At 40.6% G+C, this 15,136-nt stretch overlaps 1 protein-coding gene and 1 long non-coding RNA gene across 2 annotated transcripts in view; one reads left to right on the forward strand and one right to left on the reverse strand.

Annotated features, from left to right (window-relative positions):
• The window catches only part of MACROD2 (mono-ADP ribosylhydrolase 2), a 1,812,973-nt gene that overhangs the window by 120,733 nt on the left and 1,677,104 nt on the right, over window positions 1-15,136 (reverse strand). Inside the window, 1 exon segment of the mRNA XM_076010917.1 lies at window positions 2,170-2,232. Coding sequence (XP_075867032.1) covers window positions 2,170-2,232 — 63 coding nt within the window.
• Window positions 1-15,136, forward strand: part of LOC142876863 (uncharacterized) — a 58,923-nt gene that overhangs the window by 2,017 nt on the left and 41,770 nt on the right. The window lies entirely within an intron of this gene.

Here is a 15,136-nt window from a genome sequence, read left to right on the forward strand (position 1 = left end):
TCCTTCTATGTCACCTTACTTTTCTGCAAGGCACTGATCACTGTTGATATTTTCATCCTTTTTAATTTATTGTTTCATTCCCCTACCAAAATATGAGCTAGCAGGAATGTTGTCCTTATTGATTGTTGCCATATTCTCAGGGCTCAGCACAGTGCCTGAGACACAGTAAATCCTTGATAGGTATTTGTAAAGTGATTCTTTTTTAAGGAATATTATCTACAACTTTTATTTGACTCGATCATCACAACAGTCAAAACTGCTGGATTATGCTGTTTTGAGATTGTGGTTTTTTTCATGATGTGGAAGAGGCCTGCAAGGTTATAGAATCAAAATTGAAGTTGGAAATTATATTGAATGAAAAGATATTTTCATTTTGGAAAAATAATAGCAGGTCAAAAGGGCTTTAATGACCAGAACTACATCTTCAATTTCTCTGCACTCTGATTAGAGAAGCTATGAAATAGCAGAGAGAACATAACAATGTATGTGGATACCAGGCAGGATCATAGATGGATCCTGTCACTGCAGTCTGTTCTAGCTGGCAGGCTCACTTGGAGAGCGAGAGATGCCACTCAGGGATGCGTTTAGGACTCTTCTTTACATTGAGAGATGCCCGCCTTGTGGTGATGATGCTATCAGATCAGGAGTTGGAGAAGAGGGCTCACATCCTAACTCTCTCTGCTCACAGTCAAGGTGATTCCAAATCTGAAAAGAAACTACCTGTTGTCAACTGATTAAGGGGGAAATGATGAATAAATAAAGTACAGGCAAACATGTATGCATGTGTACATGTATATACAGGGGTAGGAAAAAAGTCTGTGTTGATGTTTGGGACAGAGCAGTGAGTGAATAAAACCTGTGAAACGTCAAGAGTCAGAGAATGGCCTTAGCTGTCAGCAGTTAGTCGACTAATACTTGTCAGCCCCAAACACTAAAAACAGTGACAGCTTTTCACGTAAGACTTATCTGCTATGGAGCATGATGGTGTATGTGGGTCGGGCGGGGGGTGGTTGGATAACAACAGTTTGCTATAATAGAAATTCATCTCATTGCAAGGACTACATTGCAGCAAAGGGAACCAGCCAACCCAGTAACAGGTACACAAGGTCCTTGCTGCCTTGCTTCACTGCTTTCTCTGATTGGCCTTCTTCAATTCCACCTTCCAGGTTAATAATAAAAGCTTCTAGTTCCCTAGCAAAAGCTCCAAGGTTAATGTATGAAGTTTGCAGTGAAAAACTTATCACACTACCTGGTTTAATTCCAAGAGTTCAGCATATGGCCTAGGACGTGCCTGGCACGCATTAGAGCCCACTATTCCAAAGATGCCCCTCCGTGGGGCTCATTAGAACTGAGAGAATGACTTAGAAACTAAAGGGAAGAAGGATTTTTTTAATTTTGGTGGCGATATTGCTAACTGCACGATTGTGTCTGTCATTCTTTTAAAGGAGAGTGTGCCTGAGTACAAAAATGGGTAGGAAGAGGTAATAAATCAAAGATGATTCTAATCCCTTTTGAGCCGTAAGTGCTACTTTATTTAAAAAATGTTCAATGTATAATGTACAGTGTAGAATCTATAAGCATTCAATTGACACATATGTCCTTTAGTGAACAGAGATGATGACAGATCTCACTTCGAGCACTGCGTGTGGGGTAGTCAGTCTCCATGGCACTGTACTCCACAACTGCAGAGAAAAATAACCAGAAGCATGGCTCTTCAAAATTTAATGCAAAACAGTGAAGAACACTCTACTCAATGTGGAAGGAAAGCCTCTTCTTCATTTCCTTTAAACTGTTTATTTTATTTTTCCCTCCAGCTAAATCTACTAATTTTGGCCTGACTTAAGCCAGCCGAGTTCTGGCTTGGCACTGCCAACCTCTACCTGACCCTCTTAGAACATTACCATGCAAACTGTTGTAATAGGGAAGAAAAATGGCATTGATGAATGACATGTGAGAATGCACCACTGTGTTTGAACACAGTCAACACATATCATAGTCAACTCATAGTTAAAAGTGTTTGTTGGTGGCTTCCTAAGGGAGACCTGAATGAATACTAGAGTGGAATCTGGTGAAAGTTATAAGCATTTTCAGACAATAGCATCGAGTAAAGTCATTGTTCACCTCTGTGGATGAGGCTTAGGAGACTCCTCAAAAGAAATCTGAGCCCACCTGCTTCTTGGCTCTGCCCCTCCGTTTCTTCCACACTTTGCTTTTCCTCTGGACCATTCTCATCTTTCAAGAAAACCACAGAGGGAAGAAAAAAAATGCATCAAGTCAATTTATGAAATTTCTCTTTATGGCTAATATGCAGCACTGAAATTAATTGTAACCAATGTAGCATGACTCCCCATAAAGCAAGGCAGAGAGATGAATCAAAGGCATGAAACAGAAAAAATTACCTACATAAATAGGTACATTTATACTCATCCCTTCTCACATGAATTGCTAGATGAAATGCTGAACTGCAGTAAACAAAATTCACTCAGCAGTCTAGGTAACATCTCTCTCCTGGCTCGGTACATTCCAAAATACAAAACAGATTTCAATTCCTGTCTGCTTTTTTCTCTCTCGTCTCAAGTAACATGCACTGTGTAAGGAAGCTTGGCTGATTACGTTTCTAAGCCATTCATTCATTTTGGTAGTGCATATCAAACAGAAAAACTATTTTCATTTAACTTGCACGTGACAGTCTAACACATCTATGCTACGAAATATTTTGTCCTGAACAGATTATGTTGTTTCAAGTTTATGCCATAGTATGCAACTCTGTGAAAAATACATAATGGACAGGTATAATAGAGGCTGTATAATAGAGGCTGTATATTAGTAACTATTTGAAAACATTTCTTTTGTCTTAAAATGTGTACTGTATCTGTGGATTTATATGTAGAAAAAAAACTTTTCAAAGCTAAGTAAAGGCATAATTCATTGCTAGAAGGGGTCTCTAAATTGCTTTTTGTTTGGAAAATAAAGTAAATAAAATGATAATTTATCTAAGGGCACAGGAACAAAATAGAAAACATGTAGTTAAGAACAAAAGACAGAGAAGCAGAAGCTACCAGACTACATTAATATGGGTTAAAGATAGCCACAAGTGCTTTGTATCTCAAAAAGTAGAGTCTGTCTCTCTTCTCTTTGAATTCTGATTGGTTCTGTAACTTGTTTAGACCAATGGAATATGGTAGAAGTAATATTTTTGGACTTCCAAGCTGCCCACAGAGGACTGGTGGCCTCTGTTTTCCTCCTCTGGGAAGCCAGGCACCATGTTGTAAAGAAGCTAGTCTACCAAGTGGAGAGAGAGACGGGCTCTGAGGGGCAGAAATGTGAGTGAAGGCTTCTGGAACCTTCCAGCCCAGCTGCCAGCTTAATGCAACTGAGTGGTAACTTCAGCCAATACCACAACGAGCAGAAGAATCATCTAGCTGAGCCTTGACCCACAAGCAGACCAAATAACTTGGTTTTGCTTGAGAGCTTTGACCCATCATCTCCTCGTACTGCCAGCTCTTAATCCAGAGGCAAGAGGACTCCTCCCCACAGGAGGCCTCTACTACTACAGTTGGAGGAAGAACCTCATAAACAATGAGGAAACATATCACCTAACAGCTCTGAAAAATAACTGATGGAAGAGAGTTTCAGACAAGGAAACATTTGGATTTAACCTTAATGAAAGTAAAAGTTTGTCATAGAATGATGAAAAAAGATACCCTGAAGTTGAAGAATGCAGACAGAAAATCTATAACATGGCAGAATCCTCTCCATTCAGCACTGTGTCATTTGTCACAGGGGGTACAGTATAAGAACCTGGGACAGCTCTGCATGCACCTAGATCCAGTGTTCTAAGTGGCATATTTACAAGCACCATGAGATTATCTGACATTTTCTCTATTCTGGTTCTTCAACTAGGTAACAGTGTTGACTATTTTCTCCCTAGAGCAAAAGCCATTTCTGATGTTCTTGCTCTTACCAAGGTCAAGTTGATGCAGGAGCATGTGCCAAAAACTTAGCCAATATCTGCCCCCTTCCTTCTAGCAAATGGTAGACTCAGAGTCAGGCAAGAGGAATCTGCCAGCTCTTCTGTCTGCTCCCAACAGACAGACCTTGTAACACATTTCACAATAGGCCTGAAATCTGCAGGTGATGGGCTGCCTTCAAAACTAGTCTGGTTACCAGCTCTCCCACAGAGTGGGAATAAAGAGCTTTTTTTTTTTTTTTTTATGAAGGGAGGAAGAATAAGAAGAGAAACAGCAATTAAATCACAGGAATGTGAGGAATTGGTTCTACCAGTTGTAAACACATAAAAAGGAAATTCATGGTTAGACCCCCAAATCCAACTTTCTAATAGTAACAACCAGTCTGGCAGTTTACCTAATCCACTGCTTCTGGGCTTTTATCCTTAGTCCCCACGTGTGCCAGCAGCCCACCCTCTAACACAGACATCTGAGTGGCATGCTTTTCTTTCCTGCTTTGAGTCTCGGCTGCACAGTTTTCTATTTACACTATTCCTGCCCTTGGGAACCAAACTCAAGAAACACTTGACACGTTTATCACGGAGCAAATGCTTTCTAGAAGAATACCGGATTTGCCATTTGAGCAACGTGCCCTCAGACATAAAGGTTCAGGTATATTGCTTTCATCAGTTTGCAAGACAGTGCATCCTCAAATCCACCAGGGGGAACCAATGTAGAAGTCTTGCTTTCCAAGCCCAGCATATGCATTCTTGGGCAATTAGATTAGCATTCATTTCACTCGCTTTTAGAAGGACATTTTGGCTGGCTTCTAAATTTCCATCCACTTTAAATGCCTCAAATGGATGAGTTCTTAGTGAAACAGTGGGTGTCCACTGGTAGGGAAAAAAGTCACATTAGACAGTTACTGGTGTTTGATAAGGACAAGTTTTCCTTGTATCAGCCCTGTCTGTCTAGCTATCTTCACAGAAAGCACATAAACAGTAAAAAGTGAAGTACAGTGGGGCATGCAAACATGTGCTTTTTAGAAGGGATTTAAAAAGGTTTCAATAAATATGAAGCAATATAGGGAAATGCCAGGCTATTTTGTTAGCTTAAAAATGTTAGAAGCTACATTTTCACAGTTAATATACCTTTAAGATCACATATTTACTTCAGATAATATATTTCCATAGCATTCATGTTGAGTGTGGCATAACACTTGACTTTCCCATGCTGAAAAGCACAGTAACTTGTGAGAATTCCACTGGTTGTATCTTTCGCATTGTCCAGTATTAGTGCTCTGCCCCCTCACTCTTTAAACCCATATTTATTGAGCATATACTATCTGCAAGAATATTTCAGAAATTTTATAGAAATTAAACGAGACTCTTGATGCAAAGTATATTCAGATAAGTAGAAGGAAGATACCACTGGTTGGACTATGATAAGAATGTAGTTCATATTTAATTCTATGTGGGAGAGTTTTACAAGGGCAAAATATCAACATGATGATCACAGATTGTCTTGATATTTGTAGTTTCTTTTGTGAACTGTGTACGGATATATAAAGAGAAAGGATAAGTAAATCAGAATAAATCCATTCCTGTTACTGGGGAAACAATCTGGTGTATACTGCCTACTGGTATACTCTGGCCTTCTCTTATAAAGGTCTTCAGATTTCTTGGTACAGGAAGAGTATAGGCAATTCAAAATCAGAGGTTTGGTCCCAATTCTTTGGTCTCCTAGTAATATATATAAATACATATTTATTTTCCACACTGTAGGCAGAGAATATTTCCATCCCATTGATTTTAGATTTGGCTAATGAAATGCTAGTGGGCATAATGTGAGCAAAGGGCTTGCTTGTGCTCCTGACATTTGCCATGACAAGAAGATGCCCCTGTAGATTCAGGAGGATGAGAGGGATGTGGAGTGGACTTGAACCCATGTCACAGTCTGGAGCAATGTGCAGACAACTCATAGCTTGAAGTAGAACCACCCTGCATCAGCCAAAACCACAGTCAACTTTCAGGCCTGCAAGCATAAGAATTTATATTTTTGTTGTAGGAAACTTCATTTTGGGGTGATTTGTTACCCAGCATTATTATGGCAATAGCTGATTAGTACATATGGTATGTTTATTTTTCTTAACTCAGGAAGGCTTGAAGTTAGCTTTTTTTTTTTTTTTTTTTTTTTTTGAGACAGAGTCTCACTTTGTTGCCCAGGTTAGAGTGAGTGCCGTGGCGTCAGCCTGGCTCACAGCAACATCAATCTCCGGGGCTCAGCGATCCTACTGCCTCAGCCTCCCGAGTAGCTGGGACTACAGGCATGCGCCACCATGCCCGGCTAATTTTTTGTATATATATTTTTAGTTGGTCAATTAATTTATTTCTATTTTTGGTAGAGACGGGGTCTCGCTCAGGCTGGTTTTGAACTCCTGACCTTGAGCAATCCACCCGCCTCGGCCTCCCAAAGTGCTAGGATTACAGGCGTGAGCCACCACGCCTGGCCAATGAAGTTAGCTTTTTTAAAAAAGCACTCAACTTATTTATAAAGAACTCTGTCCTTAATATTAGATTTTCATCTTACACATTCCAGAATTCTCTAGAGGACACACATTTGAAGAATAAATTTAGCTTACCTAAGAGAGGAATGCTCTAAAAAGGTGTGGACTGCCATCAATGTAATGTTTATGTTTTAACTATAGATCTATGTGGGCAACAGGATGATACTAGTTAATACTAGCTAATGTTTATTAAATAAATACTGCCTATGTTACACTCATTGTCTAAATGCTTTGCACAGACTCTCAAATTTAATTCTCACAAAAACACATAAGGTGGGTAAAACTAAGACACAGAGATGTTAAGTCAGATTCCACAGCTAGCAAGTGACAGCGGTGATGGACAATGTTAACCCAGTCAGGTGATGCCAGCCCCCACAACTGCTTCCCAGGAAACATAATTAAATTATGGACCAGCAAAAATACAGAAACTGATAATCTCCTGAGTTAACATAGAACACGAAGAACATTGAGAATCAAACCCGTCTGGCACTTATAGTCAGGTGGGTGCGATGCTATAACTCCAAACTTTTGTTTTCTTAATGCGAAAGATATTTGTATTTTGGAATAATTTTTAAACAACATAAAGTGCAAGAACAGTACATGAAAATTTTTTTTTCCCTGAACCATTTGAGAGTAAATTGCAGACATAATCAACCGCTAATCATCATCATCAGCCCCGAATCCTTTAGTGTGTTAAGTGTATATTTTCTACAAACAAGGACATTCTCTTTTATAGTCACAATATGACCATCAAGATCAAGAGATTAATAGTGATGACAATCCTACTATCTAAGCCACAAACCACATTCACATTTTGCTGGTTTTCCAATAATATCTTTAACAGCAATCCAGGATCACGTACACCATTTAGTGTTGTGTCTCTTTAGTCTCCTTCAATCTGGAACAGAGATGTTCCTGACTCTGCCCAAGCTCTGTGCTGGGCATTTGCCCCATCCCCACCTGGCTCCCTTTAATGTGAACCACCTACCTTTCTCAGCCCTGTTTAATGGCTTCAGGAGGGAGAAAAGTTAGTTCTAAATCTTTAAAAATTTTCTTTTGGAGGGAGTCATTAACTGATAGATCTATTTTAATAGCTTACTCTTAGAAAAGTTTCTGAGTTGGCTACCTCATTATTTTAATGAAAAGTTTAATGTTTGCCTGTTGGTGCAGATCGAGAGGTGTGCAGCTGAGTGGTCACCATCTAAGAAGAGCGGTAGCTGCTTGCTAGGCAACCCCTTTGTTCCAGGCACTTACACGCCTCACATGTTACCATGCATTCTGCAACAGGCCTACTGAGTTAGACTTTGATCTCCATGTTTACAGGTGAAGAAATCAAGGTTGCAAGCGATCAAGACACTTCCACAAAGTCACACAGTTAGTTGCAGAGCTGGGACTCAATCTCAGGTCCCGATGAAGCCAAATCCTGAGGACTCTCTTGCTTGCCCCGCAGATCCCCCTGACTTGCATGAGCTAACTTGTACATCCTCTGCAGAGAAAGATGTCCCCTTCTTGTTCCTGCATTGTCCTAGGCACCCAGCACTGTGCCTAAGATCCACTGTGGGCTCCATAAACACTTGTCAAGGGATTAAGAAGGAAACTTCACTTGCTCCCTAAGCCATAATTTTTTTCACAGGAACCCCATTTTAGTTTTCTGTGTAGATAAGGTATGACATCTATCTGAGCTTCTGCTTGAATTTCATTGAGTTGTGGATTAGTTTAAAAACGTCATGTGTATTTGATCTCAACTAAGGATTCCTAAAAAAATCAAATGTGGTGACAGGTAGTGAGCACGAGCAACTGCTGTGCCAGCACCACCCGGCCTCTGTCCCCACCCCCACTCCCCTGGGTGGTGGCGATCACTTTCCAATGTGGTGTTGCTTCAACTCTTGTCCCGAAAGTCTGTTCTCAGCATAGAAGCCAGTTTGTTTTAAAATGTAAGGCTGTTCATAGCAACCTGCTGCTCAGACACCCTGATGGCAGCAGGACCCTGGTGGTACAGGCTCCTGTGTTCTTGCCCTCATTCCCTTCCCATCCTTTTACTGCTCACTGGCTCTGGCCATGCTGGCCTCTGTGCTGTTCCTGTAGCTCCCTGGGTTCTCTTTTTCCCTGGTCTTTGTGCTACCCCACCTCTCTGTCTGGAGTACTTTCTCTCCGGAGCCTCCAAGTCTTCGCTCAAATATCCCCTTTTTGCTCAAGCATGTGCTGAACCCTCCATTGTAAATTGCAACATCTCCTCACCCCCTCAGACTTCATCCTGTTTATCCTGTTCAGCATTTTCTCTTTGGTTTTTTCAACGATCCATCGTCTTCTAATATATCCTGTAGTTTAGGCAGATAGCATGTTCATGTGTACCGGCCCCTTGTAGAATATAAGCTCCACGGAGGCAAGGGTCTTTGCTTCATTCACTGATGTCTCCTAAGTACCTAGAATGAGCTCATGGTGTATGTTGAATCAATATTTGTCAATTAATAAACCATGCTCTGGCCTTACCTGGCCTTACCTAGCACTAGTCACAGATGAATCAGGAAGAAAACGAAGAAAATGATCTTCAGGTTACTTATGAAATTTGAGGTCCTTATGTCACGGGGGGTGGGGGGGTGGGGGGGACAGAATTTTTCAAGGAAAGTGGCCAGACATAAGAACTCAGGATCTTATATAGTACAGCTATTACCATTTTGTCGTCTTATTAAAGTCATTAGCTAAGGGGAATCCCTTCCCCAGGGCTGGGGAGATTTTGTATGGAACCTTTTACAATATTGATTCCCCAGACTAATGACTTAGAACCTCCTAGGAAGGTGAAGCACATGTAGCCAGTTTGGGAAAATGTTGGGTGATGCCCTCCTGGCTGCCAGTTCTATCCCAAATAAATTCAAATAGTATTACAAGCATGCCCCATTCAGAGAGGGGGTGTAAGACCCATGGGTTAGTCTTCAATTATAAGAGAAAACAACTGTCTCAACCCTATGTCTTTAAACATGTCTCAAAACAGCATAGTTGTCCATGTAGAAGGAAGAAGAAATAATTGAACCTGTTATTTTTTAAACCTGTGTGTCTGCTAAGGGAGATGTGTGATGCATGTTCAAGGAGAGGAAACACATGAATGGTAGCATGCAACTGTCTCTCCTATATCTTGTATAGAGAGACAAGTACTCAATAAGGAAGGAGCTCAACAAGTATGTGTAAGATTGAATTTTGTAGCATTTCAACATTGAAGGTATAACCCTGGTATGCCAAAACTTGCTGTGGCATCTCTTGGTATAAAAATAGCACAAGATAATGCACCAGAGAGCTATTTTCAATATCACATGTACCCTCCTAATAGATAACATATGGTTCTCCCATATGGCATTTTAATACAAATACTTTGATATGGTTAGTTTTTAATCCAAGGATTTCCCAGTACTTTATGAACACTATTCACTAACACAGCCTTCCCTGGGGAAGCTGTAGTGCCTTGCAGAGATACAAAGCATCCTGTACACAATAACTATTAAGTAACAACAGTAAGAAGAAATATATTAATGTGGCTGTTTTATCAAGAAACCAAGAAAGGGGAATTAAGCAACTTTCCCAAAGTCTTCCAACGACTTCTTGGGACTACCGAGGTTAGGAATCAACTTATGCCGAGACAGTTATTCTACTAGTTGATCTATGCCAGTGAATTGACCATAAATTATACCAGTTCTCAGATGTGCATAGAACTTGGTGTCTATCCCATAACTGGGAAAATTATGGACAAAGTGAGGTTAGCATAATAGCATTACAATGAGATTTCCTTGCTCTCTCTCATTTTCTCCCTCCAACAAAACAGCAATTGCATTTTTCCCATAACTTTAAATCCTAAGGTTCAATTTTCTTGTAAAAACTACATTTCTCTGTATCATCATTTGCGTTCCTGAATCAAGATAGCCAGTGAGCCTACACATTTGCTTAAAATAGGCACACATTGTACTCTGTGCAGATGTTAAATGCAGAACTGGAAAGATGAAACTTTTTTTTTGCTGAAGAATGGAAAATATAATATATAAAGACATTCTATAAATAGAAGAATCATCCCATGAACAAATTCAAAAGATATTAACTATCTTTGTCATCAATTAATGTTTAGTGTGTACCTACAAAGTTCAAGATGCTAGAGAAGGAATACATCAGGCTATTCTGAAGACAAAAGGCTTTTCCTTTGGGAGTTGACAAAAGAGGGATGGAAAGGTCTCAGGATATGTGCCTACCTGTACAAGGTAAAATGTGAAATGGAGACTAGAGATGATTATCGAGAGAAATATATAAAATTTTATCTCCCATATGTGGATAACTGTATTTCAGCTGAATAAAAGGAGTAAGTGCTCCAATTCTGCATTTGGCATTGTCCAAATAGCTCTTTAGGAAGTTATTGATTGAAGATGTACACGTGTATGTGCAAGGGTCCCTCTGGGGCAACTTCCAAAGGGAAAGTCTTTTGCTTTCTAAATAGCCTAATTTATTTCCTCTCCGGGGTACAATTCAATACACATATATCTGAAGTTGTGGGCAGCCTCACATTATCATGGGAAATAAAAACCTTCATTTTTGTGTTTCTACCACTTTCCCCCTTCAAAATACTTGCTCCTTCTTTATTGAGACATGCTATTTTAAGTGTTGAAAGTGAAAATTTTAAAATGCCAATTTGGAATTTTGAAGTTTAAAATGAGAGCAATGTATGGGTTTTCCATAATTCATATGAACTTTTTATAAAAATGTGCCCTTACCCTAATTATAATCCCATAGATGACAAAACTCATCAACTACTCCAAAGCTGCCTGACAACTACAAAAAACAAGTGTTCTCTGTATGTATTTTCTCTCTCTTTAAAAATTACAGATTCCTAGTAATGGTTTTGTTTAACGCAATGTTTTGCTAATAGCTATTTGACATTGTACTGTAATACATTTCAACATATTCCCTTTACTTAACATGAAAATCATTTGCATGTGGAGAAACCACACACCTTTAGGCAGATATAGAGCAAATGTTTTCTTTGTGTGGAATTTTAGGCACAGGAAGCTGTTTTCCTTAGGATCGTGTGCTTTCCTTCTGAAGGACTGACTTGGAAGTTACTCTATTGGAGGCACTAATTCTCAAACTTCTTTGTAGATCAGAAGCCCTTGTTGAAATACAAGTTCTTGGGCTCTAGTTCAGTGGAGCGAGGGTGGGGCTGAACATCTGCAGCTCTATAGCCAGTTCTCAGGTCTGGCAACCACATTTTGAGAATCATTGATCTAGGCTTTAGAGTATTAACCAATAAGAATAGGAAGTATGATATGATTTATTTTTATTAATTAAATATGGCCATGAACATCTCACCCTTAGCTTCATTACTGTATGTTCATTTTCCAACCTCTGAATCTCTATAGCCATGAGTTGAGTAATTCCTCGAGACTACACTAATATTTCTTAGCAAAAAAGGTAGACTTTTCATATAATCAATATACAAACTTTACCTCTTCTGTAAATGCTCACTAAAGATTACAATTCAATCACTTTATCTTAAAATGCATTCATTGTCAAGAAAAAATGTTGCAGAAGTTCCCTCTTCTCTGGACACTGTGCTGGGTGCTGCAGATGGAGGAATGAATGTGTTGGGGGCCCGCCCCTTCCAGAAGCTTGCTGGAGAGACAGATGCATGAACATACAACCCTAGCCAAGTCCAACAAACTGTGTGCTGGAGGATGCAAGGAGGCCAGTGGGTGCTCTCAGGTTAAGCACCTAATTCCAGTTCTGAGGGGTCAGGGAAACTTTCTCAGAGGAGGCACTGCTCCAGTGGTGACCTTTGTCACTGACCAAATAGTTATTGAACACTCAACCTCTACGCAACTCTGTCCTGGAGCTGTGCTGCCCACTGAGATAGCCACTAGCCATACATGGCTACTGGGCACTCAGAATGAGGGAAATCCAAATTGAGATGTGCTGTAAATGTGAAATACACATCGGATTTTAAAGACAACACAAAAAATGTAAAATATCTTATTAACAATTTTTATATTGATTACATGTTGAGATGATATATTGAGTTAAATAAAATGGAGTTAAACTTAATATCACCTAGATTTTTTAACTTTTTAAACATGTGGTTTCTCAAAAATTGAAACTGAGATATGAATTTTTAACTCACGTTATATTTCTGTTAGACATTGCTGCTCTGGAGATTGCTAGTGAGGAAAACAGCCGTGGAGGGGAGAGTCCAGTGGGACAGACGGAAAATGTAGCTTAAGCTGTCAAATGCCCACTGGGGGTGGCTTGGCACTCACCTCTGATTTCTCCGTGTGCCAGTGGCTTCTCCTCCTGCATATGGCCCCTGGGGGCTTTTTCTGCATGCTTGTCCTGCCCACACTGAAGTGCTGGGGAGTAACCCTCAACTGATGATGGACAGGGGCAGGTGGATTAACAGCCCTACTCTGGTACTCGTGCCCCTTCTGTGGATGACTCTGAGGTACATCTGCCTTGTGTCTTCTAGAGTCCTCCTGCAGGACCAGGTCACCAGATCCCAGCTGCCCACAGGACAATCCACTTATTCTTGCACCTGTTTGCTTCCTTCCCTTCCTTGTCTCACCTTACTCCTCCCCTACTGGTGGTTTGGGGGATCTCCCTGAGTCAGGTGCTTGCCCTTGAATCTTTGTTTCAGGTGTGCTATTGGGTCCCCGAATTGAGAGATTTTTAAACCAAATAGTTACACAAATATATTATTCCCAATCAGGATACGTGCTAATGACAAGAAATGCTGGTTGCTAAGATGGCACCTAACAAGGTCATCAGAGAGGCCTTCCCTGTGGCAGTAGCATTTGAACTGACAAGCCTAAGGCAAATGAAGCAAAATTAATCAGTACTAATGAAGTAAAAAGAGAGAGATGGATGAGTGGTCCAGGTAGAGTCAAGAGCATGTCCAAGGACCCTTATGTGGGGAAGACTATGGCATCTTTAGATATTTGGGAGAGGCCAGTGGGGTAAGAGTGCTCAAAACAGGCCTAAGTGGGGGATGTTCAGGCAGATGGAGCAGGATGAGTTGCGGGGGAGAGGGATATGTCTCACAGAAAGGGGAACAAGAGCCAGAGAGGAACAGAGCATGTATGTTTGGGGATTCACAGTAATTTATAACAGCATGGCTGCAGCACTGATGGCAGAGGGAGTGGACAAAGGAGTGAAGCCAGGTGAAGAATGAGTGGTCCTGTTAGGAAGTCCTTGTGCCCTTTGCTGGGAGGGACACATGACTATGGAGGGCGGGAGGGAGCCGTGGCGTGTTCTTGCTCACATGGCAGGAAGGGCAGCGATAAGCAACCCACTTGGAATTGATTCAAATACTGCAGACAAGAGATGGGGGAGGTCTGAGATACAGGGGTGTGACAAGTGGCAAGAAAGAGAACAAGATGCATGGAGGAGATATTTGGGGGGGGGAGGGGGAGGTTAAATCAGCTGGCTTAGGTGAGTCATCGGACCTGGGTTTGGAAGATGAGGAATTGTGCCAACCTCTATTTTAAAAGCTTTGAATTATCCCAATTGACATTCATAACAATTTAATGGTACGGATAGAATAAATATTCTATTTTATAGGTGGAGAAATGATTAATCTCAGCCACTCTCTGAAGGTTCCCTAGCTAGCAGGGAGCAGAGACAGGATTTGAGGGTCAGTCATTTGCCTCCCAATCACGGGCTGTCAATCACTGTGCTACAAACGCCACCTGCATCCACCCCTGGCCATGGAACATGCAGGGTGTGCAGCCTGGGAGCAAAGGGCAACATGCCGGTCTAAGGTGACTACAATATAGGCACCAGATCGTTTAGTAGAAAAGAAGGGAGGTCAAAGAGATGGAGAGGAAAAAATAACTCAGGAGAAATCTGTTTAGAATAATTTCTAAAAAAACTTGTATATTTAAAAAAGAGTTAAATGTGTACATAATGGTGCTTTTTAAATATAATTATGCTGCTACTTACAGATATTCCTGGTTAACTTTTTTATTTTTTCCTTTTGGGAACTTGTCTGGTTGTATGTTTTGACTGGTGGTCTGAGAGAGCTGCTTCTGATATCTGTTCTCTTTATGTCACAAATAGGAATGTATCCGATTGTTAGCCCACAGGGCCAGTCTAAGCAAAAGGACTCTAGCCTTCTGCATACCTTCTTCATCCCATTTCTGCCTTCATTCTGTGGTTTCCAGACCCATTGCAATTCCTCCTGCTCCTATATGTACCCAATATCCTCATGATTTCTTTCCCATCAAGCAGTGCTTTAAGAAGGCATGAGCTGTCATTTTCAATTAATTATAAATTACTTTTATTTAATAATGAACCTGTTACCTCTCTCAAGATGACTGAGAACTCACCCTAGTTATCTAGTCTTCCTACTTATAACAATAGTTCTATAATTACTAAACTGAGCAGGGAATGCTAACACGTCTTGGTCTTGAATTTACCCCAAAATAAAATTCTACATTTTTTAATGTATATTCACTTCCAAATGCTCCCTATCTTTCCCCTGTGCTCGGGCAATACCTGCTAGTGATGGACCATCTTGAGATGATAATCACATCCTTATTTAGCCACCTGAAACAATGACTCCACTGACTCAAGGACTAGGACAAACTTTTCTAGGGCGGCT

This window comes from Microcebus murinus, chromosome 16, assembly GCF_040939455.1.
Source record: "Microcebus murinus isolate Inina chromosome 16, M.murinus_Inina_mat1.0, whole genome shotgun sequence".
Classification (NCBI taxonomy): domain Eukaryota; kingdom Metazoa; phylum Chordata; class Mammalia; order Primates; family Cheirogaleidae; genus Microcebus; species Microcebus murinus.